General features: G+C 42.7%; 2 protein-coding genes across 8 annotated transcripts in view; one reads left to right on the top strand and one right to left on the bottom strand.

Moving 5' to 3' along the window:
- gprc5ba (G protein-coupled receptor, class C, group 5, member Ba) lies at positions 1-17,047 on the top strand. Of its 2 annotated transcripts, none has more exons than XM_005925366.3 (4): positions 1-877; positions 9,114-10,133; positions 10,352-10,473; positions 13,604-17,047. In XM_005925366.3, the coding sequence occupies exons 2-4, from the start codon at positions 9,116-9,118 to the stop codon at positions 13,646-13,648; spliced, it is 1,185 nt and encodes a 394-aa protein (XP_005925428.1). In that variant the 5' UTR covers positions 1-877; positions 9,114-9,115; the 3' UTR covers positions 13,649-17,047. The 2 variants fall into 2 exon arrangements, with proteins under 2 accessions (XP_005925428.1, XP_014190035.1); XM_014334549.2 differs by having other exon boundaries at positions 10,352-10,497.
- Positions 15,529-27,130, bottom strand: part of iqck (IQ motif containing K) — a 20,661-nt gene continuing 9,059 nt past the window's right edge. Inside the window, exons 8-10 of one of the 6 annotated variants that reach the window (XM_005925363.2) lie at positions 26,071-26,182; positions 20,407-20,535; positions 15,529-20,313 (exon numbers count right to left, since the gene is read on the bottom strand). In XM_005925363.2, the coding sequence (XP_005925425.1) occupies positions 20,258-20,313; positions 20,407-20,535; positions 26,071-26,182 (297 nt within the window). In that variant the 3' untranslated portion in view covers positions 15,529-20,257. Of the gene's footprint in view, positions 20,536-24,823; positions 24,880-25,692; positions 25,794-26,070; positions 26,183-27,130 lie in introns of those variants that run through there. The other 5 variants (XM_005925364.2, XR_001336402.2, XR_006054555.1 and 2 more) reach the window with 5 other exon arrangements.

Raw genomic sequence — 27,130 nt, 5'->3', positions numbered from 1 at the left:
TGACGTTGCATTGGTGTGTTTTCTGAGCTCGGAACAGTGCCGCACCAGCTGGATGTGACAGAGTTGCATGTAGAGGGTCCAATCTGTGCTCACAGGCTGAAACAGTGACAGAGATCTTAGGTGGAGTGGAGTGTGCGCGTGCATGCGCTCGAGTCTCGTCGTGCAGCGAGCTAATAAAGCGTGCACGTGTCAGTGATCAATTAATCTGTCACGGTTACAGTGAACGAGGACAGAGACGGCGGGGACTGTGGCGGCTGTGGAGAGCTGTCACTTTCTCTGTGCGCGTAGAAGGATTATCATTACGCACGTTATGCGGAGCGCAGCTTCGGTGATGCGCTGAGTCGGGAGAGGTGCAGCGGGGAGCAGCGAGAGTCAGCCCGGACATTCAGCGGCATAATCAGCGCAGTAACTGGAAGAGGGGGATCCGTGTTGTTATGGGCATCGCAGGATTCCGACCGGCCGTCTGTTTTATTTATTCCGGTGAACACTCCGACGTTGGTGCCGAATCAAAGTCAAATATGCGCACTGCTGAACAAAGGATTTAAAGGGAAAACGATAAAGAATCTCTTAAATATTTCAACCCTTAAACCCGGTTTGTCTCATCCTCTCTCTTCTTTTTGGACTTCCATTCATGCACATTCTGCCGCTGAGGAAAACAGACACGGGCTGAATAACCGGGTACCTCTGGTGTGGACCCAGGAGCAGGAGGAATCCTCTGGTCTTATCTCATAAGGGTCCATGTGGATGGAGAGAGAATACGCAAACCCAGCGAGCGGAGCTCATTACGAAATGTGACATTTTTATTGTGTTTCCCATCAAACCTGACAACTGTGCACCCGTCTTCATCCTCGAACACCTTTAATTTACGTCGTTCAAGGTACGTGCTGCTCACCATGTCGCCTACAGATACTGATTTTTTAAGGGGAAAGGGGGGGCAGGGGGAGTTATCCTTGTGGAAATGTGTACGCACGACATTTACTGAGGGCTGTTTGGCTGAATACCCTACAGGGAATCACTGTTTATTTGAATGCACCTGCGTCTGTACTGTATTAAGGCCGATTTTTTTTAAAGGGGGGTTTATCAGCTGAGAAGGAAGTTGCATCACTGACAGCCGTAGAAAAAAAAGGCGATGCACCAAATGCAGGTGTGGGGAGCAGAGGGCAAACATGGGTTGAACATTTTTGCAGAAATGTATATTCATGCACGATGCTGAGCTCATACTGTCTCGAGCTTAAGGCAAATTAGGTAAAAACTAAAGAAAATGACTGAAGCAGTTCGACTGGTGAGACATTTGAGGTTTTTTTCTCACGAGGATAGAAACGCTGCTCTCTTTTAGTGGCAGCGACTCCATTTTCATCCCACAACACACTGGGATATTTTGGGAGTGTCAATCACTCCGCCGTGCTTTAGTTCGGAGGTTAGATGTCATTCTTTTATTTTTGGAATCACACACACATTCCCCCCACCCCCCAGGATAACAATGGCCTTACTTCTGGTCCCTCAAACAAACACACTCTTCTGGAAGCCCCCAGGGATCCTCCCATGTGGTCGTATTGTTAAGAGAGAGGGGGATGCTGAAAAAAGGAAAAGAAGAAAATGGCATTCTCTGAATTTGTGTTTGCATTAAGCTGCTTCTTTGGCCAGCTAAAACACAGGGGTGTCCCTCCTAGTAGACTTGAACCTCTCATGCTGGCCTTGCAGACAGGACACAGTGCCCAGGATGTCTAACTCGACAAGAAATCACACTTAAATGACCTCTTGAGCCCAATTAGAAAGAGGATCTTTGCATGGAAACTGATGCCAGTTTATGGATTACCCTCCTTATTGATCAGTAGATAGATGATACGCGAGCTCTGAGTGCAGGATTGTGTACCGAGTAAGCTCACTGGCCTGTTTTGGAGTGCTTTGTTTTCTATCATTAATCAATATTCAGCAGGCTGAAGCTGTTTATTGTCAGACTGTGAATTCATGAGTTACTTAGCATCCTCTTGGGGAAAAATAAAGCTACAGTTTGTCCTCTGGGAGGACGCCATATGTGCTGTGTTCAGATGATTGTAAACGTGTATGTGTGTTTGTGTGTGTAGCTTCATGTACACATGAAGCAGCTGACTGTATAAAATGAGGTATTTTTGTCACTTACATGGGAACTCCTTGCTTCTCCTTTTATATGTGTATTTGTGATCATGCACCTCCCACCCTTTCCAACATACACACACACACACACACACACACACACACACACACACACGCTCCAGGCAAGAGCCTCGCTCCAATTCTTCCTCCGCATATCCGGCTGTTCCTTCTTCCTCTTGCCTCTCTGATCACTATCACGCTCTCTAACCAAATCTGATCTCCCTGGGCCCCTGTGACCACCCCCACCCTCCAACCCCAGCCTCCTTCATCTCCACCCCGGGTCCCATCAAGTTATCTATAATGGATGCAGCTCATTCGTGTCACACGGAAGCAGAACACGTGACACCAGATGTCCGTGGCTCTAGTTTCAGGGTACACTTTGGGGTTTGGCATGCCTTCACATCTGACCCGTCACCTCACGCTTGTTGTTATTGTCGGAGGGAGAGAGACAAGATAGTCAAGGGAGGGGAGTAAGGGTTGAGAATAAACACTGGCGGTCTTAATTGCCAAGTCAATTAGCATATGGTCTCGCTGCGAGTCCAGTCACATGGTAATGAGGCCTAATTAGGGTGGCCAGGGATGTCTGAAGAGTCTTGGGAGAATACTTACACTGTCAGATTCTTCAGTATGGCACCCAAGAGCTTGGTGTGGCAAATGTATCACGTCTTTTCAGGCTCTTCTTTCAGGTTTTTTTTTTTTTATTCCTAAACCTGTTTATATATGTTGTCTTTGAGGGTTTTTTTTCCCTTAACTTTGCCTTTCCAACTTCTTCCCACTGTTTTAGCACCCACATGTACATCACAGTGCAATAACACATCACTTCCCTCATTTTTCTCTTTAAATTTCCATTGTTTTGTCTGTTGCTACCAGCTGGATTATGATCGAGCTCACAAATGTCACAAGACTGTTGACAAACGCAGTCAGATCAGATGATGGAATTCACTTTTGGCTATTTTATGTGAAGTAGGAGGTTGGATGCTTTCCAGCAAATCCATTCCCTCGCATTTGTTTATGATAAACCTTCATCAAAAAAATGGCGTCATGAATGGGTAACAGTTGACCGGCTACGACAAAAATCTTGTCGGAATAATGAAGAAAGCGTGCTGTACTTGCAGGATCAAAGCTGCTGTAGATGTCTCCAATCCATGCACAGGAAACTCTAGGATGTCTGCTGCTGTGTCGCTGGGATCTCAGGTCTGTTTATTTCAGCAGCCTTGCAGGAAGTACAAAACTTGGAAGTATAGAAATATATATTCGTGCATGAGACTCAGCATATAAATTGGCCACATATTGGCGGTTTTCATCATTGAATGTCTGTGACTCTGAAGAAGGAAGAAGGTGTACTTTATTGGTCCCCGTGGGGAAAATCGCTCTCTGCATTTAACCCATTCACTCAGTGAAGCAGTGGGCAGCCATTGGGCACCCGGGGAGCAGTGTGTAGGGACGGTACCTTGCTCAGGGGTACCTCTGGTTAAATGCACTGGTAGAGAGGTTGTCTCTGGTCATCTTGTCAAAGTGTTCTCAAGAGAGAAAGAAGACTCGTCGCTATAGGAAATAAAACCAAGTCCAGCCAAGCCAAGTTTAATTTAAAACCCTCTCAGATCCTCTAAAACTGGTTGATGAAAACTGGAAGGAAGAAGATGTTCGAGCCAGCCCTCTCACTCAGAATGTCTTCATCTGTAGACCATGTACAGTCTTAATATACTTTTACACTACAGCACTAGGTCCTTAGAAAGAATAGAATAAAACTAACTCTTATATTAACTGGTTATAATGTACTTCATTTAATAACTGAAAAAGTTACAGGAATAAACACCTGTTATTCAAATGGTCAGTATTTTAAGTAATTTATAGATTTTTGTCAATGCACTATCCTGACTTTATTTGTTTTTTTGTTTTTTTTTTGCTTGTCAGCTAGTTATTATGTAGCAAAGATTTTTATATAAACAACATTATCATTATTTTTAAAAAAGGCCCTGAAAGGATCTAATTGCAACCTTCATAATATTCTATAAGGATGAATCAGTGGAGAGGGACAAACACGAGTTGCTCTTTCAGACCAGGCTTTCATTCCTGAAGCCACTGCAGGCCTGGGTTCATATTATATATATAACCCCAGCTAATAATGTAAACGTATGCAGTGTTATAAGAAAAGGTGGATAATGCTGGCGTCATTGAGCGGTGTCACCAGCAAGCAGATGGCAGGACAAGACGTGCAGTTGACCCGCTCACCTCAACAGCTGGATCCATGCGTTTCCAGATGTATACCTATGCATTTAAGCCCTCGTACAGACACAGATTCATCCCCATTCAGATTCAAATTCTCGGCATAAGACTCAAAAAATGACAATTACTGCGGGTTGTCAAATCGTAATAATCCTCCCAATTATCACAAGGGTAATTAGAAAGCATCTGCTCGTGAGCTACGTCTGATAATTGTTGGAGCTTGTAATTGTACAGGACAGCTTGTTTTTCCCCCCTTCCCCAACCCCTATCCCCCTCCCACCCCCATCCCTGCCTATCCAGCCTGGGGCAGATCTGAATGACTGCAGTGCTGCACATTTGCACTCTCATGCTTGTATTCCTGTTGCGTTTTAACAGCAGCGCTGTAAGGAATTGCATGCTGCATTCTTTCCACAATCAGTGTTGTGTCACAATGTGTTGCCTTCTCACACACACACACACACACACACACACACACACACACACACACACACACACACCCATAGTAAATGCCACCAAGCTGGATGTTGCGTGAAGATAATGCCAGTATGTTTATGCGAAAGCAACACATGTAACACTGCTAGATGGGAAATGAAGGGGACTAAGATGGACCTCTGGTTGCCAGCAGGCTTCTTGGCACTGAGGAAGATGAAGCCTGAGAAACAGCAGCCATGCAGCAGAACTGGCAGGAGCTGGATCCTTCCCTCAGTTACATAAGATACACAGTGAAAATAAAAGGAAAGGAAAGCAGGGGGGATGAGGAGGTGGAGTAGGAAGGCGCGAGGGGGCACAAGCAGAAAAGGGGAAATGATGCCAAAATGGAAGCAAGACGGTGCATTAGGGATTAGACACTGGGTAGCAAAAGAGGGGGACTAGTCGAGGTGTACGAGGTGCATCTTTCACAGCACGTCTTCAAATACAGCAAGTCGAGGCCGCTCTGGCTGCTCTGGAGGAGCGGTGGCATTGAAAATCCAACAGAATAGAGGATTTTTTTTTTTAATGGAGGGGAGGGCAGAGATGGCTGCGTGATGAGTGACAGAGAGAGAAACACGTCTAGAGAGCGAGGGGAGGGCGAGACGGCGGCAACATCCTCTGTGCTGCACAAACCAAAAGGCCAGACAGTTTCGCTTCTAAAACCACTCGTGTAAAGCTGAAGTAAAAAAGAGGTGTCTGTAGGTGTGCGGCATATTCTGCGTAGCATTTTGCACATGCACGTCTCGCTGCTTGTGCATGTGTGCAGCAATTCTCTCTGCGCATCCTTCAGCTTTGCAGCTTACCGGTCTGCCAAGCCACTCAAAAAGCAGCCAGAGCAACCATCTGTGTGAGAGGGGGGTGACGAGATGGCGAGCGAGTCAAAAAGTCACGAGTGTGCAGGCCACAAGCTCCAGTCCCTCCGTGTCCTGTTGTGATGTGCACTTGTCTCGAGTGCAAAGCGTTAATGTCCCAGTAATTACAACGTGACAAAGGATGTGTGGAAGAAAGACAAAAAGAAGGAGGAGGAGCAGGCTGCTTGGCTTTTTGAGGATGAGCGAGTGAGGTTTTAATTCCTTGGCTGCTCTCCCTTGTTCCTGTAGTTTAGTGACGGAGCATAAAAAGCGGGATGATGTTAGGAGGAAACATGAGTGTTTTTGTGCGTTGAGGCGTGCATGATAATGTCAGGTGTTTGTGTATGCACAAAAAGATCCAGCTCTGTATTTTTATGTGTGTGTGTTTTGGTGAGTCATTCCTCTGTAAGCACTGATTGATGTTAATATAGACCAATAATAACCAGCGGCTAAGAGCTGCTGCAGCAAGGAAGGAAGGATGGGATGAGACAACAGGAAATAACAAGCAGGAAATGAGGGAGCAAAGAATTTTATTAATGAGGAGGCATGAAGAAGAATTTTGGAGAGTGTAAATCTCTGAAGGATACATGAAAGGGCTCGAAACACATGAATATGCACAACGCACATATATATATGCACACATCTTTCACTGTTATGCCCTCAGGGGTGGGGGTGGGGGGGTGAGAAATAAATAATGCTATTTCGCAAACTTGTAAACAACTGCTCTCTTAAAAAATCCATCTTAAATGTATATGAAGAAAGAAACATCAAAAGCTTGTAAATAAATGGATGGTCCAACTATGCAGGCAGGGCGAGAAGGAAGGTCTGGAGAAGAATTATAAAGCAGTACATATTGTGTTTTTCAGTTTCTTATAGAAGATTAATAATCCTTTTTTTTTTTTTTTTACATCTTTATGACCTTTTTTGTGGCAAAATAGGTTTGAACATGGGTGTTATTGGTCTTTTTTAAATGATGTGTAAGCAATCTTAGCTACAGTTTATAATATAATTCAAAGATGTAGAGAATCTGGAGAAATCTCTTTCTGCAAAGGACAAGACAGAAAACTAAAACAGTGGTGACCTTTAGGGCCTCAGCCTGTACTTCATTAAATTTAAACTGCAGTACTAAAAATCACTGCATGGGCAGTAAATATTTTTTCTATGTGGTGTAAAACTGTACCATTAGAAAAAAAGACCTTGACTAGTGGGTGCTGGTACAACTCACCAAGCAAACCGCATGCCATAGGGCTACTGCTCTTTTTCTCTCTGTCTCAGCTTTAGAGACAGAGTGTCTGTCTGTCCCCCTACGCCCATCAAGACCTTGATTAACCACTGGCTCCTCACTGAAGAGAGACCACTTGGTTTGTTATCAGCACACAGTTCAAAAGTCAGCATCCTTGATGGTATGGAGGTACATTAGTGCACATGTCACGGGTGACCTGCACACCTAAGAAGACACTGTTAAGACTAAGTGACATATGACGTCCACCCATCCATGTCCAAACACATTCTGCGTGTGTTAGAACAACACGGCTGCATAAGAGAAAAAAGAGCGCAGGCAGTTAGCCTGACCCATCCTACAGTCCAGATCTGTAATGCACTGAATTAATTTGGAGCAACACAAGAACTGTTAAGCCTCAGATGATTTATTTGTATTAATACAGCATTTAAATTATTTCAAATCTGCTTGTTTTTATTGAGATTTTAGAGCACGTCCAATGTTGCGGTCTAAGCTGTGACAAACATGTGAGCAGTCAATTTGAGCTTATCTACACATCCAGCCATTATGAAGCAACTTAATCATTAGTTTAGAGTCAACCTGCTATATTTAAATCTACTGTTGAGTGTCCTTTTGTCAAAGGAGAGTTAGAATGAGCTCTTGTTAGAAGCTAAAAGTAAATGGCACCGGTAAAGTGGCAGACAGACATCTGAACAATGAGCTGAAAGTCAATATAGAGCAGCAGAGAGCTGCAGGACTCCATGGGAATATGAGCGATGGTTTTTATTTAATGCAATGTTGTTAAAAAATATTGATTGTAGCTGGTTTCCTCTTTACTGTCATACCTTACAGGAAAGTCAGAAATGTCACAAAGACAGTACAGCCCAAAGTGGGGCTACACTGCTACTTATTGACTAGACTTCCTCGTATTTTCCAAATGTCTTGAGTCTATTTCTCTCTTCTTCCAGTCTGCTCTATTTAATAACTGGTGTGTTTAAACCTAGTACTCTCCTCTATCGCCCCAACCATATGACTCATCCCAACTTACTTGATATAGAGAGACAGAGGACATGAAGCTGGAAATATCCAGTGTTCACTATGTGGTATGCAAACACTGTCTATTCGTGGACACAGCGAGACGTTCGTGGCGGACTTGCACTGTGACTAAAGTTCTCTGAAATAAACAATCCAACGTGCAGCTGTAAGCATGGAGAGGATAGAAAAGAGCAGCGTGCATGAGCCAGCCTGGAAAGAATGCCCGAAAGCTTAGTGACAGCAGCCTGGCAGGAAGATATGTTTGTGCGCGCGGTGTTGTGGCGCCTTTAAATACAGATCAACCTCCCATAAAACACACAGCTTTGTCAGGTGAAACGACAGCGCTGATCATCCCAGCAAAGCCCACAATGAAATGAAAGATTGTGTATTTTTATGTGTGTTTGTGTGGCTGACAGCTGTGATGAATAAAGGAAAAGGGAGACTGAGACGGCATTGATTTTGCAGAGTGCTTATGTGGGTTTTTTTGTTTTTCCCCTCACTGGGACACTTTTCTCAAAAGTACACAAATGTTTGTACTTGTGCTTGAGGTTCTGTTGCTGTTGTCTACAATAGATTGTCGCTAGGTGCCCTTAGATGCCTGATAGTGAGCCAAACTGAGTGTACAGTAGTTCCTTTCTCTGTTTCTCTTGTTTTTTTCATAAAAATATGCATGATGCTGCAGCTCCCCTGTCTGCACTCCAAAGGCTAGTGTGCTGGATAAGACTAGACAAATCACACCCCAAAAACTCTGTTGTTGTGTAGGTAGGTTGTGTAGGGCTCTTTTGTATTTTTCATTGCATGGGAGGGTTGCTGTTTTTATTTGAAGCCATTTACCTCGGAAATGAACCCTTTAAAAAACTTCTAAAAAGGTTCAAAAAAGGTCTGGCTAAAGGCTATTATTGGTGAAACAGGACGTGTGTGTGTGTGTGTGTTAGAAAGGCTTCAGTCATTCACCCTGCACGAACTACTGTCTTTTGTTCCCTCTCTAAAACACAGCAGTGGCCGATTGTCTTTATTGTCACACAGAGGAATGATTGCTGTGGGAGTGACTGCTCAGCTCTACAGCTTTGCAAATGTTATTGACCAGAATGACTTACTGACTTTCTCTCCCCTACTTTTCTCCACTCTCCCTCATTGCCCCTTACCTCTGCATCATCTCGCTATCTGTCTTCTCTCAGAGATGGCGTTCCCACCAGTTCTCCTCCTGCTGCTGCTGACTGTTGCTCACTGTGCCAACAGCGAGCCAGAGCCGCTCCCTAGAGGCTGTGGCTGGGGCCTTGTGCGTCCGTACACCCTCCTCTGTGACCTGGACTCCATATGGGGGGTGGCCGTTGAATCTGTGGCCGCCGGTGGGGTGCTGGCTGCCATCTTACTCGCCCTAGTCCTGCTGTGCCGTTTACGCCACATCAGTGAGGGCGAGAAGCGCAGCGGCGTGGGACCTATCCTCCTTCTGCTTCTCGGTATCCTTGGCTTGTTCGGCCTGAGCTTTGCTTACCTGATTGAGCGGGATGAGTCACTGTGTCTTCTTCGCAGGGCCCTATGGGGTCTCCTTTTTGCTGTTTGCTTCTCCTGCTTGCTGGTTCAGGGCGTCCGCCTGCGCAGGCTTGGCAGGGAGCGTCGCAGCCCTGGTGGCTGTGCCTTAACCGGCCTGGCACTGGGTTTGAGTGCCGTACAGGGCATCATTGCTGCAGAGTGGCTGCTTCTGACCGTGCTGAGGGAAGGAAAAGCTGCCTGTCAGTATCTTCCTCTGGACTTCGCACTGGCATGCAGCTACGTGCTAGCCCTCCTACTAGCTGCGCTGACCGCAGCCTCCCTGGCCCTGTGTGGCAAGACACGTCAGTGGCGCTGCAGTGCCATCTGGCTGCTGGTCACCTGCCTGATGTCACTGCTGCTGTGGGTGGCCTGGGTGGGCTTCTATCTGTATGGAAACAACTGGCTCGGCAGGTCTCCAGAGTGGGATGACCCAGCGCTGGCTATTGCTTTGGTTGCTCAGGGCTGGCTGCTGCTGATCTTCCATGCCATTCCCGAATCTCACGTCTGCCTGAGACCCCCACCCCAACCCACTGCCCCGGATTATTTCGACACATCCCAGAACTCAACGCGGATGAGGGAGACGAGCTTCGACGATGACACCCCTCTATCTCATAGGCAGTTTGTGGAGAACCAGGGCTATGGATATAATGACGAGAACACTGCAGGTACAGCACAATCTGATACTTTTGAGCAAACAGGCGTAATTTAGCTTTGTAGGAGGAATGTAGGCCAAAGTGACTAATGCAACTCTTGGAAACATTTGTATGCTTGGCTAGTAATAACTGCAGGAGGACATTTCTGCAAGTGTTTCTTTGGTTCCTCCAGACAGTAAGCTGAGTGGTGAGTCAGGGTGAGTAATCTCTGTCCGTCTCTTCCACGCCAGGCTTGAGGAGCGGTGCCGGTGCCGGGCAGCACAGCAGCAACACCGGTGCCAGGCCAAGCGCTCCTTTCCGCAGCAACGTCTACCAGCCCACTGAGATGACCATGATCCTGAACGGGGGAGCGGTGAGTACATCCTCCCAGTCACAGGTACACGCCGCTTACACGCCGCTCTCTCATTCGACCACGCCGACAAGACTGCATGCACATTTGTGCGTTCTGGACCATACGTCATTGCACAAGAATGAGGGAGAGGTGTGAGAGTGTGTGCGTGCGTACTCAGTTTGTGTTTGGAAACTCTCAAGCGACTGTGTTTGTTCCACGTGCATGGACGGATTTGTCACAAATGGTCACTCATCTGACATTGATCTGTGTAAGGGTGATTGTGAGGAAGCTTCTGCTTCTTATTCTGCTGTCTGTGTAAAAATATAATACCAATTGTCCCCTTAATGATGCCACCGTCAGGTGACCCAGCAAGATTCATTGTGCAGGATGAATGGTCACCATGGCTGGTGCAGGTAAACTGCTTTCCAGCCACTGTGCTATGAATTAAGCAAACCCAACAACACCTAGCATATTACAGAAGTCTAAAAAGCTGAAACGACACTCTGCTGACAGAGATCATTTGTAGTCACTATTCCTAGAAATTGCAGCTGGGCGTGCTGATCGAGCTGACAAAGGGAACGGAGAGGCGTCTCCTTAAGCTGCTTTGCATAAAATATCACTAGTCTGCATGAATGGTGTTGTTGTGCACCCCCATTAAAGGCAGGCAGCATTTATTTGTACAGCCGGCTCAGGGCGCTCTGAAGGAACCGATTTGCAGAAAGCATGAAATAAAGAACCTTTAACAGCAGTTTTAAAGGATACTAAAACAAATACGAGCACAAAGAATTAAATAGAAAACTGCAGGATTGTATTGCAAGGTTGATAATGGTCTAAGTACAGTTTGACATTTTAGGAGACTGGCACATTCCCCATCTTACAGCAAGTAAAACAGGAAAATCAATACCCCTCCATTCTTTACAGTAAATATCAATCATCTGCCAGGCTGAAAGTGGAAACATGGAAACATTTAGCCTTTTTTAATACATTAAATCAGTCTTTGTACTAAATTAATAAGCTCCTGCTTAAACCCACATATTTACACTTAAAATAAGTGTAACTTTAGCTAAAGTGCAAGCTAAGTTGCATTGGCTAAATGTGAAGGTGGCCTGTGCTGGAGGTAAAGCTTTATTTCTAATTCTCTCTGTGTGATGAGTCATGTTCGCCCATTTGTCACTGCAGCACTATTTTTGTATAAAGCCTCACTTTCAGATCCACTCCACTTTCTGTTAAGTTACTCCAATGATAAAAACACAGCACTTTCCAAAACCCTTTATTCCTAAATAAGAGTTTTATTGTGAACCATCTGAAGGAGTAGGCAACCATATGTGACGACATCTGGCTGGTATTAATGGATGACAAACCGAAATGGATCAGAATCAACAAATTAAACATGACAAAAAGCAACAATATGATTGTACCGTTGGATTTTTTATTTTTTTTTATTGGAATGCACATTTTATGACAGGCACTTTGTTTTTTTCCCGGAGGCTGGTCATTATTGGAGACCAGGCTATTAACTGACCACAGTGCATTTGGGGAAATATAATAGCTGCTATAATTGGATTCGTGTGGCTTTAAAATTTAATAGCAATACAATAATATGAGCCATTATTTTCCATCAATAAAAACATTATACTTTTTGACGGATAAATATTGCATTTGTTCCCTTACGGCAGAGAGCAGTATCATTTACTGCAGTATCTTTGTTAATACTTTCCACAATGACGTCCCCTGTTTCCTTAATGACTAGTTCTGACACCTCAGGATAGATCACTAAAGATGTGGTTTCACAACCATTAGAACAGTTTCTGGGGGGGTTTAAGGGTAGCTGCACAAGCTAACTTCTTCTGATGCGCACCTACTCATTTTGTTCTACAAGCAGGCCTGAAAGATGTTCATAAAAGAGCTTCAAAGGTTACTCCTAGTAGGTTTTCAAAGGGTGAAGAGTTAAATAGCATTTTTATAGGGAATATTAATTATGCATTTACAAGAAAAAGAAATGCAGTTTTTAGCTTTTCTGGAGCCCTGAATACAGCCTGCAGGTTTTCCACTCAGGTTTCAGGGTACAGCTAGTCTCTGGCTACGTCCACACTAATGCGTTTTCGTTTGAAAATGCATAGTTTTCTCTACGTTTTGGCCTCCCGTCCACACAGAGACGGCGTTTTCCCCAAGGAAAAACGTAGCGTTTTCCCCAAGGAAAAACGTAGCGTTTTCCCCAAGGAAAAACGTAGCGTTTTCCCCAAGGAAAAACGTAGCGTTTTCAAAACCCTCTCAAAAATGCATACATTTCAAAATGGAGCTTTCCTGTTGCAGTGTGGACACTCGAAAACGATGACGCATTTTAGTCATGTGATGCAGTCATGTGACCAATTAAACAAAGATAGCGGAGTGCATTATACAGCAGTTGTTTTGTTTGCTCTCAATTTTGACAGCCCTAAAACAGATTAATATCAGTCTGTACATGCTCCAAATAGCTTTTCTTCAAATTCTTTAATTCTCACTCGCTTGGCAACTTTGTACTTTTGTGTTACTCGCAGCAACAACTCCACCTCATTGTTAGTCAATTTAAAAAACTCGGTGCTTTTCCTCGACATTTTGCCGCGATGTTTCAACGAGCCCGAAAGTAAATAAACGGCAGACAGAAACGAGGCAGGCCGAATCTTCTTGCGTTTCATGCATGTGCAGTACTGGAATGTTAGAGTTTTCTGCCGTTTCAATGTGGACGCACAACTCTGTGAAAATGACTGAAAACGCTAGTGTGGACGCGGAGCGTTTTCAGACGAAAACGCCGTTTTCAAATCTATCCGGGCTAGTGTGGACGTAGTCTCTGTGTCACCTGAGAGGTCAATAACAGGGCAAAAAAGCCAAAGTAGCTTCAATTCTGTGAATGGCATAAGATATTTGCAATTTACCTGGATTGTGGCAGCTCGATAGCCTGAAGAGAGAATTCATATAGACTGGTTTTAGTGTGTAAATACATCTGCAATGGCAAAAACATAGGCATTTTGTTTTAAAACACAGAGAGGTGTCCACATAAAGTGTGAATGGAACGTATGCAGACCCTGTAACCATGTGAATTAACATGCATATCTAAAAATGAGATGCTTTCTCGACTGCTGACGGTTAACAAACGTAACTTTTTCACCTACAGGTGCCCTCTGCCCCTCCTACCTACACGGGGAGGCAGCTGTGGTGAGCGAGAGGTTTGGAAAGAGGCTGTGTGATTTAAAAAGGAAAAAAAAAGGACGAGATGAAGAGGGTGAGGAGGGAGAATGAGGGGGGTCCAGGACGAAGGGCCCACCTCCCTGTCTGGCTGGACTGGACTAAAAGCACGGATGCCTACATCGACCTTTCACTCTGTGTACAGACTTTAACACTGACTGTGTGCCAATCAACTACTGTTTGAGTGTGTGTGAGATTCAGAGAGAGCAGGATATGGAGGACAGAGCTGAAGGTTTTCTAGAAGAGTGGAAATATGAAAGAAAGTAGCAAAAAAAGAAAAGAAAAAGACTGATCTGAAAATGCCGACATGCAGTATTCCTTTTTAGGTATCATTATCTCCTGTGACACTACAACATTGTAGGCATCCCTGAAAACTGTGAAATAGATTGCTTTTTCCTGCACTCTCTCTTTCTGTCAGGCAGGATGTCTTTTCTGCAGCTCCACACAATGAAGGCGTTCGAGTGGAAACATTTGGCTCTGTCCTCCATCCCTCCACACCGTAGGTGTAGACAGAGCACATGGGCAAACTGTACAAGTTGAGCAGAGCCCTCCTAAAATAACCCTGCCTCTGTAGGTGTGAATGTACAGCATATAAGAGGAAAGTGTGTGTGTGTGTGTGTGTGTGTGTATGTGTGTGGTCCCTATAACACTCCAGCAAACCTTTCCTCTCCAGACTGTTACCCCCCACCCGACAACTCTCAACACCCCAGACCTGTCTCCTCCCTCTCTCTCACCTCTGTTAGGGTTAGGGTTGCGATCAGAACCATCTGTGAATAAAACACATAACTCTTCTCACCTTCCGCCATCCTCCCACCTGCATGGACACTTTGCAAACACAAACTCTGAAGCCTGAACTGTGACTGGAAAGGAAGTTTCCCCAATGACCACAGCTGCACCTGAACAGCGCTGCCCACAAACCGCTTTTAGATGTACGATAAAGCAGAGCGGATTATGATTGGACAAAGGGAACGTCAGTCATGACCGGGCGAGGGGGTGGGGGGGAGAGGCGCCGCTTAATGAATCGAGGTCAGACTGCTGTACACACCCACATCTCCAGAGCCACTGGCGTTTTGAAGCAGCCAGGAGAAACTGTCACTTTATATCAGCAAGAAACGGAGCGAGGAAATGAAATGGTCTCCCGTTCTCGGTTCCTGTATTTGTGTTTGTGTGTGCGTACGTGAGTGTTGTGATTTCACGAGTGTCGACAGGGGAGAAAAAAAAAGAAATCGAAGTCCAGGTACATTTCTGGTGCTAAATATTCCTCGACCCTCCAGTGAGGCACGGAACTACAAAAACAACACTTATATTGATACAGTAGTCAAGCTGTGAGTGACAAGACTATATTTAGAGCTGTGGCTGGTGTTTGGAGATATCCTAGAGCCTCAGAAAGATCAGATTAACAGTGCAAGGTAGAAAGAGGGGGATCAAATGGAAAAGGAGGAGGAGGAGGGTGGCGGTGAGTAGGAATGAGATAGCACGAGACGGGCCCAAAGGGAAGTCTGTGTGACAGTGAAATCTCTGAGACTTCCTTCACTCAGCCTCCAATCTGTATGAGAAAATGGCTCCCACGTCTGTCCGTTTGTATCCATGTTCCTCTTCTCTATGTCGTTGTCTTCATTTCTGTTTTCTTTTTTTCTGGTGGAGCGTCTCTTCCTCCTCCTTCCTCTCCTCCTCCAGACTCTTTCTGTGGACAGCTATAGCTCAAGTCTCTGTGCCAAGAAGGACTCTTGTTTCACTGGAGTCTCTGTTTCACGCCCTTTCCCTTCATCATGGCACCAGCTCTCTCTTTCACCCGAGGAGCTGTGTACATAGTAGTGCTGTAAAGCTTTGCTTGCTTGTTTACCTTTTTTCCCCCCTTTTTTTTTAACTGTAGGCTGAGTTTAGATATCAGTGATTCATTGGAGAACTGACTGACCACTGCAAACTGATTTTATCTTCTTTTTTTAACTGGTTTGCTTTGTGTTTATACATTTGCCTGTTTGTTACATTATGCTTTTATTTTTTAAACTATAGCATTTTGGAAATGTTTCGCCAACACTAGATGTGCTTTTATTTTATTTCATTTTGAATTTTTTTGTTTGTTTGATTAAGGAAAAAATGTGAGTTGTCAATTATCAGGATTTATGTTGGTTGTACCTCCCACACTTTGTTGTTACGGGGATGCAAACGTGATTATGTTCAAATTTTCAAAAAGACAACAATGCCTATTGATAATTTTGCCACTTCATGCAGTAAATCATGACTTAGTCTGTGATATATTAGGGATAGCTATAAAAAAAAAGAAAATGCAAAGCAGGCAGGGCTCAAGCCCACCAATAGTCAGTGCGCTGGCCCCTGATCTTACTAAGAAAAGACAAGGGGTCAATCCTTGACTACTGCTGTATGTTTATGTCTTACACACTGGCTATTCTAAAATAGGACTGCTACTTGCAGGCCAGCTTCATGCCCAAAGACAGCTTGTCCTGTTATACCAGGCTCTGTTTGGGCAGGCCTGGTCTGAAACAGGCTACAAGCCTCATATCCATGCAAGAAGAACTGTCCTCAGGGTTTTAGATGGTCAGCAGCAAAGAAACAAAGCTCCTGAGTATCAGCACTCAGAGCTGAGGGGGAGGGAGGTTTTAATTCTTGTGATGTTTTCACTCTATGTGGAGTACATAAAAAAAAAAAGAATAACATGATGTGACTTTGTAGACTTTGCACTCGTCAACTACCTATCTGTGCATGCTTATCACCATTTCTACATATATGACCTTTCTCAGACCTACTTTTGAATACTAACTATTTATGTAAAAGGTCATGTGGCAACAATCATACTTTCAGTGTATATCAGATGACACACTTAATGTCTGTGCGAGCTGGTTCTTGAGAAACAAAGGGAAATGGTCCAAAGCAGTATGATTCCCCAAAAGGAACAAAATGCCATCATCACTGGACCTAATAATAACTTCCTCTGTTAGTTTAAAGAGTTGAGGGTAAAAAAAAAAAGTACAAAAAAAGGAGAATCGTCCGACTGATATTGTCTGTGTTTAAAATCAAATAGACTGTGGTGAGATTTTGCACACAACTTCTATGTTAAGTTTGTCGTCCCTGGGTAGCCCATTTGAAAACCCTTACTCCCTGGGGTTGACATGTCCTTGCCTGTACTCTCCTGATTTGTCTTGCCTTCAGACTGCTCCAGTGGGGCAGCTGACAGGGGTAATATTGGTTTTCACAGCTATGACTGTGCAGTGACGCAGCATGCCTATGTATAGAACTTGATTCCCCTGGTTAGAAAAAGACAAAAAAAACCCCAACAGTTAACTCTCTTGTTTCTGTAACCAATTCAGGACAAAAAAAGTTAAATAAAGGTGTCATATTTGTAGTTAACTTTTAATTGGATGTTGTGTTTTTTTCCTGATGACACATGGTAACAATAACAGCCAGGTATTATGGAAGAATAAAAAACTGCATGTGCTTTTCCCATTTTTGTCAAACCTTCGCAACGTTTCTGTCCATACAGATAAACCATTGAGTCATTGAATGTTTTTGCTTCTCATTCTGTAACCTAAAGCAGTTGGTTAGCCTAGCTTAGCTTAGCACAAACATGCGCAAAAAGGATGAAACCATTAGCCTGAACAAAAACGTATTCATGTGAAGTAATTTAATGAGATGCAACATGTTCAATTGTAAGCTTTAAGCATGTTTTTTGTTACCTTTGAACATGGACAGGCTAGCATAAAGAATTAGCATAGTCTTTATGCTAATTAAGCTAGTAGGCATACAGATTCCATCTTTAACAGATAAACTACCCAATCAGACTCTTGACAAAAAATGTTCACTAATATCTGTAGCAAATTCTTGAATCACCCCTTGAATTCTTTACATTTTGCTTCCAGGAAGCTACTTTCTTGTAATATTTTAAAATTGTCTTGAGCAATAATTCTCCAAGTTCTTCTTTGGACACTGGTTGGTTTTTCACTCATTTAGTCCAGTCCTTGTACCTAACCATTTTCAGAGGAATTTTTTTGTTGTTGTTTGTTTTTGTTTGTTAAGCTACTTAACTCAACCTACAAGTAATTAAGCATTACAAAAGGCACCTAACTCAAAGGATGAACCAGAGGTTTGTCTATACATAACAGACAACTTCACAAAGAATTATTTTACAATTTCTTTAGGCATCTTTAGGCACTTTGTTACTATTGCAAAAACACATAATTAGTTTAAATTTCTTTACTTGAATCTAGAAAAAATGCAAAGACAACACAGTTTGACTGGCATAAAATATCAACCAACAAGGTGACTTACAAAGAGCTGTTAGCTGAACATTTGGCATATCCCAGTAGTTTGTAGTGTGTCCTCAAAAAAAATGAGAAAACTGGAGTGGATAGGAAAAAATCCAGCAAAGACCTCACATGTGAGCAATGCATCTGACCCTTGATCCATCTACCATTCACCAAAGCCTCATCAGAAAAATAAAGTTCCATCAGATTTTGAGCTACAAAAATCTGCTATGCTATGTGGAAAGCATCTGATTGGCAGCAGCTACATTTTTTAGCATGACAATGATCCCAAACACAATGCCAGTGCAGTAAAACCATACAAATAGAAAAGCATTGTGGAACACAGTCCGTCATGGATTAGCCTCTCCAGAACAACTTTGTTGAAGCAGTGTGGGGTCATCTTCACAGAGATGATTCTTCAATGTGTTGAAGAATAAAGGGGGTTTTATAAAACACTGACTTTCATGCTCACCCCTATCCTGCACAGATTTCAATAAAATCATAGAATCTACTTCCCATTTTCCCAGCAAAATATAAAGAAATGAGGGGTGGCTCAAGTCTTTTGCACAGTATTGCATTTTCATAAATGCCTACTTTGTACTTTGATGATAAAGATGGAATTATGAGCCTGTAGTTTAACTTTGGGCTACATGTTCTGGGTATTTGTCTGTCTGACATAGGCTTCTTTAATACATTCATTGCATTCATAAGATCTTTTTGTTTTTACATTTTAAATGTGTAAACAAAGTTTTAACTAACACATCAGCCTGGAATCACAACCCAGAACCAGTTGTTATCTGTCTATGCTCTGACAGCTTGATGCCGACACTACCTTCTGCTGCTGTGTGATCGGGTTTCAGTCGGGTACAGTTCTGCCAGACTTCATGGAGCTGGCTCCTCTATCAGATGTCCCCAGAATTAAATGGGCCGTTTTATCTCCTCACCCAGTGGCAGCTGTCTTCCAGGCATCCACATACCTGCAAAGGGAGATACATGACCCTCCCCATGACTCACTCTGAGGTGGTATGCTTCACTTGGTCAAGAAGCAGTTCATCATGAAACAGAAGATCAACCATCAGTACCCTCTCAGGTACGCTGGGTTTGTGGCGAGATGGAAAAATGCCAGGAGTGCACTTTATTCTTTCACTTTAATTGACACCCACAGTCAAGAGAAAACAGCTATAACCCGGACAGTCTTACAGGAAGAAGAACTGTAGAGTCACTTGAGCAGCAGTCTTTTAATTTTTGCAAATCAAATTTCATGATTTCTGAGGCTGATTCAAGATAAATATTTGAATGCCAACAGCTAGAAAAACAAACAGCTGAAGGTGGCAGACTCAATGGGGATGATGCAAAATGTGCGCCTATTCGACACATTAGGCAGAAGACCAAAACAGCAGTAGGAAAATACTCCTACTAAGTAAGAATAAACAAAAGTTAAATACACCTCATACATCTATTTTTATGGCGTTATTTCATGTTGTGCGTGTAATGAGTAGCCAAGCCATCCCATGTTTCTGTGGCAGAAATGTTAAGTGACTTACTGATTAACAGGGTTTTATTTTTTAATCTCCTCAGCTGTGTTATTATATAACTATACATATATATGCACATATTCTCATATGTATTGTTATACAGGGCAAATTTACTTTAACCCTTTAATGTAATAAAAATCTAAGCATAATATTAGAGATTATTGTTTTTTTGTCAGATAGTTGCCAAATACAAACCAGTGATCTAAGTGATGTTTTTCCAATTCTCTTTTATTCTCAGCTGTCTGACATGTCATTTCCTTTCCTGATAAACAGGATATAAAGCGGTGTGCCGTGTGCCAAGCCACCTTTGACTCTGGCCTCAATTTCTGGCTTGAATGGAAATGCTATGACCTCTTTTGTGGAGTGATGTCTATTGCTAAGGAAAGAGGAAAGGACAGATCAAGGAAATATGGTTATCTTCCACTGAGCTGTCATCCAGAGGTGCGGAGAGAGAAATTATGACGCCCGTTACAAGAGGTTTCACTCCTGACAGTATAATATGTGAACCGTGCTATATGGTGTTCATTGGCTGGGTGAGACTCGTGAAGGGAAGTGATCCATCAAAAAGGCAATGAAAGCAATAAACTAATTAGACACGGATCTCAGACCATAAATCCTGGCCTGGCCATATCAAATTGGTTACAGGCATCTTTTTTATTCTTTTCTTTTTTTTCCTTAAACAGGGCTTGTTTGACTGATCACTTTAGGTCAATTTGACATCAGCCTAACAGAGTTTAATAGTGTTTAAACAGCAGAAAAAAAGCTTTTACACAAGGCTAATGATTCCAGTTACCAAGTCCCACCAGGGTAGCTCAGGTTGTGAGTTCCTAGTAGCGATGGAGACCCTGCGATTAGTTTGTTGGACACAGACAGGAAATTAGTCAGACATGTAGAGGCTACTTCTTCCTTGACGTGCAGGCTGGGTCTGAGCCACTCACCAGGCTGTGGGCTCATATGGGTGGTGGGTGTGTGGACCGCGGTGCTCTGGGGAGTGGGGGAAACCACCTGGATGGACACATTGTTTCCAGGCTGGGGGCTTTCTGGAAGATCTGTCATAGCCGAACCCACTGGAGACAAACAAGAGATGTTCGGATATGTTTTCCAGGCAAAAAAGATCCTTACAATCTTTTAGGAATTTGACAGATTAGCTCATTTAAATAACAGGTTAAAAAATCTTGAATGTGTTAACCTTTAAAGAATTTAGCAGAATTATCTGTTCCTTGCATAAAGGTTTTAATGATATCAAGTGAGTTCTTTTCAAGTGCAGTTTTTTAAGCAGAATAACTTGAAAAATTATGAACAGAACACGACTGAGACAAGTGCTGACACTTTCTCACTTTCACAGCTACAACGCTACTCTGGTTGCCTCTGCTGCTACTATTGTTGTTATCAGTCAGTAAAGAGTGACAGCTTTGACACTGTTAAAGTAAGCATATCTATGAAAAACAAAAGCCGGTATCACTTTATAACAAATAATGCTATGAAGCATTATTAACGTATTAGTAAGGTATGTGTAGTTGCTTAATTTATCATTTATATAGCATTACTACTCTTCAGTATGCCATTTATAAATATAGATATATCATTATGACTAAAATTAGGATAATTACTAGCAGTGATAGCTGTACACAGTGTAAGAGTAACAGATGGATAAACACATCTGTATTTATAAATGTCAAACTAAGGAGGACTAATGATATATAAATGATGAATTAAGCACTCGCTAATACCTTACTAATGCCTAATAGTATGACATTATTATCAAGTGCTACCCAAGAGGCTGTCATGGAGTGCAAAATACGGTATCGTTTGCCCCTCACTCCAACCGGTCATGGCAGATGGCCACCCCTCCCTGAGCCTGGTTCTTCCTGTTAAAAGGGAGTTTTTCCTTCCCACTGTCACCAAAGAGCCTGCACATAGAGGATCATATGATTGTTGGGGTTTTCTCTGTAGTATTATTGTAGGGTCTACCTTACAATATAAAGTGCTTTGAGGTGCTTTGAGGTGACACTGTGATTCGGTGCTGTATAAATAAAATGGAATTGAATTGAACTGCTTTATTTACAAGCTAATTATTGAAAAAGTGTGATGGAATTGCGGTTTTGGAAAAAAAATAACTTTTTTTTTTTTTTTTTAAGATTTCAAAGTGCATCTGTACATATAGAGAATCCAAATATGCAGTGATGGAGCCCTTCAGTATTTTTTTGTTTTATCATCTGAGAATCATTTCCCTGATTCAGATCCCATGACTTATCTTTTAAAAAGCTGTAGTTTGGCATGGGGGGTGAAGAAAACCAAACCAAACAAAACAAAACAAGGGAGAAGGCCAAAACAATTAACAGATTTCTGTTGCTACTTCATTTCATGTTGATCTATTCAAAACAATGTCACCAACCACATGATGTCACAAGCTGTTTTAACAGGGCTTAAACTGACGGTAAACAAGCACCAGTCAAGGACAGTCGAGGTGATTTATGAACTGCTGAGAGCTGCACCTGTCTAGTGCGATGTGACCTTTTGACATATCAGTGTGTGCATGTTCTTTGCTCTTTGCCTCATTGTTTTTCTCTCCATCTCTGACTAATTCTGATTTCAGACTATGAAGCGGCAGAGGAGGTATTGTACGCCGGCTTTCTCGGGTCAAATGAGAGGAGCACAGCTGTTGTGGGACTTAAAGAATGAGCGTACAGTTGGGAGGGGAGCTTCCCTAAATAATTTCTCGCTCTCTTTTTAACTCTGCAAGTGCACCAAACATGGGTCATTTATGTGTCACAGTGCAGGAAGGCGACTTCTATAACATCCAAAAAAAACAAAAACAGAAGAAGCCGGCAAACAAACTGCAACTTCTGTCACTTTCTGTCTTTCTTGTTCTCTCCTATTTTCATCCATTGTAGACTCAGTTGAAGAGGTTGGAAAATGGTTTCCATGCAGACTGACAGTCTGGACAGACGCTCATGCACTCTCTTACGCATGCACACCCATCCCCAGGCCCCCAGCTAGAATGTCAGGTCAGCAGTAGCAGCAGCGGCGGCGGTTAGCAGTGGCAGTGTGGCATGGCTGTCACACGCCCGTGGAAGAATGTTCGTCGGCCGCAGAGAGCGCCTTTGTTGTGTGGAATGCGTCTGTGGAAACAACCTGTGCTCATGATGCCACTGTTCTTTGTTTCTGAGCGACAAAAACTGAAACACTACCATGACTAGCGTTATTAGAGGGTGCGTGTGTTTATCATGACACACCGCCACACCCCCGTCAGATGGGCTGAAGCACGCCTCAGTGTGTGAATGCTCCTGTATCTGGGTTAAATGCGAAGAGCAGAATAGATTAAATATAGATGTAATTGCTTCTTGAGGGTTTCTTTTTTAAAAACTATTTTCGTATATTATTATCATTATTATCATATATTATTATTTTACAAAGCTTACATCTGGCGGTTATTTTTATCCTCCCATCTATAAAAAGTTCACCACAAAGTGCAGTAAATTATCAGGCAATTACACAGATTAGAGCACCAAACAGAGTAAAATGTAGAGATTGTAATTATTTATGGATTCATTCAAGAAGACAATTCCCAGTATTGCTCCAAACAGTGTGATGTTGACACACATCCATCCCTATTTATTTGTGGGTAGAAGATGAGTGTTGCCTCGTTGAATATATCAGTTCCCTAAGGGGGAGACAATACGACAACATTACTGTTGAGCTGTCTGCTGTAAGCACGGTGTAATCGGATTTCTTTCCTACTGTGTCATTAGTCCTATTGTGCATGTAGGAGTTGCACCTTCTGTATCCTTATTATCGAAATGTTTGAAATCATTTACGTGGACCCGCTGGAAAAGTAGACAGCTGCAACAATGCAAAGTAGAGAGAAGCTTCTTTTAGTCATCTTTTGTTCTTTGCCATGTGTTTTGATTTTTCTGTCCACTTGCTAACTCGTTGTGATGCACCATGATGGTACAGCGTTCCAGCAGGCGCGTGGAAAAATAAATACAATGTCCCTAAAAAAAGACCAAGAATCTACCCCCGCTAGCTGCACAAAGACAGACAACTATTCGCACACATTCAATCTGGAAGCGCCAATTAACCTAACTGCACTAAGTGTGTATGTCCTTGAGTGTGGGAATAAGCTAGAGTACCCAGAGATAACCCACAAAGACACAGGCAGAACATGCAACTCTGCATGCAACACCCCAACCAGATTGCAGATTCAAACCAAGAACCTTTTTGCTGTGAGGCTAGAATTCTGATCATTGTGCCACCATTGCTGCTCTGCTGTTTGATGCATATTCAAAAAAATGTGACTTGATTTGCATTTTTAGTAACTTCTGGAATCAGCAGGGGCAGGATGCACCTAAAGGTGTTTTTAGCTATGCTCACATGCTGAAGAAGATGAAGCGAGGACAGCAAAAGCTACACATGGATGATGGTGCATTTAGTGGTCTGCCCCCAGTTGTTTGTAAGAAAGGTCTGGGTCTGCACTGCAGGCAGGCCATGTTTCTTCTACTACAGTGCTGGCACAGTGCTGTTATAGAGGCAGTATGTGGTTTGGCATTGTTTTGCTGAAATATGCAATGGGAGAATGTGTTGCTCTAAAACCTGTATATACCGTTTAGTATTGATGGTGCCTTTCCAAATGTGCCAGCTGCCAATTCCATACACACTGATGGGACCCCCATGCCATCAGAGATGCAGGTTTTTGAACTTAGCACTGGTCTTAAGCCGGGTGGTCCCTCTCATCTTTAGTTCACGGGATGCGCTGTCCATGTTCCAAAATAAATGTCCAATTTCAGTTTGTCTGACCACAGAGCAGTTTTCCATTTTTTCTCAGTCCATTTTAAATGAGCTTTGGTCCAAAGATGACAGCAGCATTGTTGGGTCATGTTCATATGTGGCTTCCTTTTTTGATGATGGAGCTTTAATGTTTCTTTCATGTCCATCAAAGAATCATGCCTGTTTTTAATGCCTGGGTGACCTGAAGATCACAGGCATCCAATGCTGGTTTTCAGCCTTGTCCCTTGTACACAGAGATTTCTCTTGATTGAAGTCTTTACAATTTTACATTTAGGAACATTATTCTAAAATTGGTCCACAATTTGTAGAAACAGTTTTTGGTGAACCTCTGCCCAACTTTACTTCTGAGAACCTCTGCCTCTCTAATATGTTCTTTTTAGACCCACTCCTGTTACTGACCTGCTGCCAATTAACCTAATTAGTTGCAAAATGTTCCTCCAGCTGTTTTTGTTTAGCACCGCTTACTTTTCCAGTCTTTTTTCCCCGACATCGCCAATTTTTTAAGATGTGTTGCTGTCATGAAATTCAAAATGAGCTAAGATTTACTTAACATGGTACATGTTATACCTCATAGGAATGTTAGTAGGTTACTCTGCAACCATCCTGACATTTCAGTCTATGTCCTGTCAAAAAAAATACAGCATTAAAATTTGAAATAAACACTCGACCATATCATCTATTTAAAATGACTTTTTGATAAAGGAGTTGTTGTTTGAGTCCACTGTATACTTAGTTTGTTTTGGTATCAAATTGGGTATCTGTATTGGTATTGTGGCATCCTCATTGGTGACTATATCAGTGAATTCAGCTCAGTATGCTAATTTGTACAAACCACAAAGATGATAAGAATTTCATTATACTAGCCAAAGGTATCAAGGGTATGGTGATGTTAGAAAAAAAAAAGTTGGAGGTTCTCCAAAGTTCTTTGGCTTCTTATGAAGCCCCCACAGATAATTCTGTTTGTGTGCTTTTTTTTTTCTATTCTTTATTACAAATAAATTTCTTTAGCTGAACTTTGCAACAGTCGTGTTTTTTTCCCTGCAAGCCTACTTGGATTTAAGAAAGTGCTTGTACAGTGTACCACTCTGTTCTTATGCAAGCTTCCAAAGACAACGTGTAGTCATCATCCTTTAACTCTAATGCTTGTCAGTCACAGTGGACATGGGTCTGCATTCTCAGCTGCTCTTCCCTGTCCTTCATATGTGCACAGTGCACACACAGACACACACACTCGCCACAGGCAAAGACGTACACATCACTTTACCCTCGTCTCAGACTTCATCCCCTTCCCCTCTACACTCTGTTACTCCGCTCTTTCCACACATGAATCCCCCCCCCCCCCATCATCTGCCGTCGCTGTCACACAAGCATAGCCTGAGCCCTCAAGACATTTTCTTTCTCTTTTTCATTTGCAATCTTCTCTCTCAATTACTTACTTTCTCCCCATGTCTGCTTCTCTTTCTCCGTCACTGCCCTCATTCTCTCTGTGTGTCACCGCTCCCAGAATCCTCGTCTTTCAGCTTTAAAAATCAAAGCCCTGTTGGCGTGAATATCTCTGCAGCCGTTTATATGTGTGAAACTCTATTTGTGCACAGGCTGACACACCGCACTGTATGTGTATTTATTTTTGGAAATCTGAATATTGTATGGACTGATGTCTATGCAGTCTAGTACCTTTGTATGAATATCAGCAGCTTTTGTCAGGCACTGAAGAGAATTTGATAGTAGTAGATATAATGCTACTAGCAAGCCTGAGGGCTGGCATTCAGTGATATCATGTGCGTGTGTGTGTGTGTAAGTGTATGTGGGCTTACCTCGTTTCTCTTGTTTCGCCCAGAACTGCTTGACAGTTTTGCCAATGTCACGGGTCTCTCTCAGTTTTTTCTGCCACTGGCGCATCTCCTGAACATCTGGCTGTGCCCTGATCTATAACAATCACAGGACACGTGCAAAGGGCGCACATGCATAAATTCACATGAGCAAACATCATCAATAACTTAATTGAGCCACAAGCTAATCAGTGTTAGTAAGCTGTTAGGACTGTTTAAAGAAGGTTATTTAGAAAGTCTGTTACAGTATATGCTTTAGTTACTAACATTAAGAACATTTCCAGGGAGGGTTAAGTAAATAAATGTTCTTTTTAAATGATTATTTCATTTATTATTGGAAAAAAAATATCCAAACCTACCTGAATTTTTGTGAAAAAGCCACTCCTTAAACTAGTTGTGCCACACTTGGCAGCAAGAACTACAGTCACACTTTTGCGATAACTGGCAAAGAGTCTTTTTCACTGTGGAGGAATTTTGGCCCACTTTTCTTTACGGAATTGTTGTAATTCAGCCAAATTGGAGGGTTTTCATGAACGGCCTGTTTAAAGTCATGCCAAAGCATCTCAATCAGATTCAACTCTGGACGTTGACTAGGCCACTCCGGACATTCTACTTCAGGATTTTCTGGTATAGAGCAGAATTCATGGCTCCATCAATTGTGCCAAAACCTGCTTATGTAAGCCATTTGGTCAGATCTCCATGCAAATATGTGGTCCAGTAATACTGATTGCACTGTGGTTGAAACACATACTGAAACTTACACATCTTGCCTACACCATGCTGCAAAAATAAATGAAAACAATAAGCCAAGCAAGTGATAAAATCCTATTTCCTATTTTAAATTAAATTAATTAATTAATTTTAATGCTTTTTAAAATGTTAGGCCTTACTATGAGATTAATGAAGAGCTTCTAAGGATTCACAGGAACCCTGATTCAGCCTAATCCAGGCTGTATGAATTATGCTTCTGTTCTTGGATGAAACTACTGCAGCTGTTGTTTTTGGTTTTGTGTGTGTGTGTGTGTGTGTGTGTGTGTGTGTGTGT

This window comes from Haplochromis burtoni, unplaced genomic scaffold, assembly GCF_018398535.1.
Source record: "Haplochromis burtoni strain Fernald_Lab_line unplaced genomic scaffold, NCSU_Asbu1 Contig_81, whole genome shotgun sequence".
Taxonomy (NCBI): Eukaryota; Metazoa; Chordata; class Actinopteri; order Cichliformes; family Cichlidae; genus Haplochromis; species Haplochromis burtoni.
The sequence above is the reverse complement of the archived record's forward strand: the minus strand, read 5'-3'. Positions and strand labels throughout refer to the sequence as shown.

What these genes read in the sequence shown, in the direction of transcription:
- gprc5ba (XM_014334549.2), top strand. Translation starts at nt 9,116, where the DNA reads ATGGCGTTCCCACCAGTTCTCCTCCTGCTGCTGCTGACTGTTGCTCAC. An exon ending in TAATGACGAGAACACTGCAG is followed by an intron (nt 10,134 to 10,351) that starts GTACAGCACAAT and finishes CTTCCACGCCAG; the next exon opens with GCTTGAGGAGCGGTGCCGGT. An exon ending in GTACATCCTCCCAGTCACAG is followed by an intron (nt 10,498 to 13,603) that starts GTACACGCCGCT and finishes TTTCACCTACAG; the next exon opens with GTGCCCTCTGCCCCTCCTAC.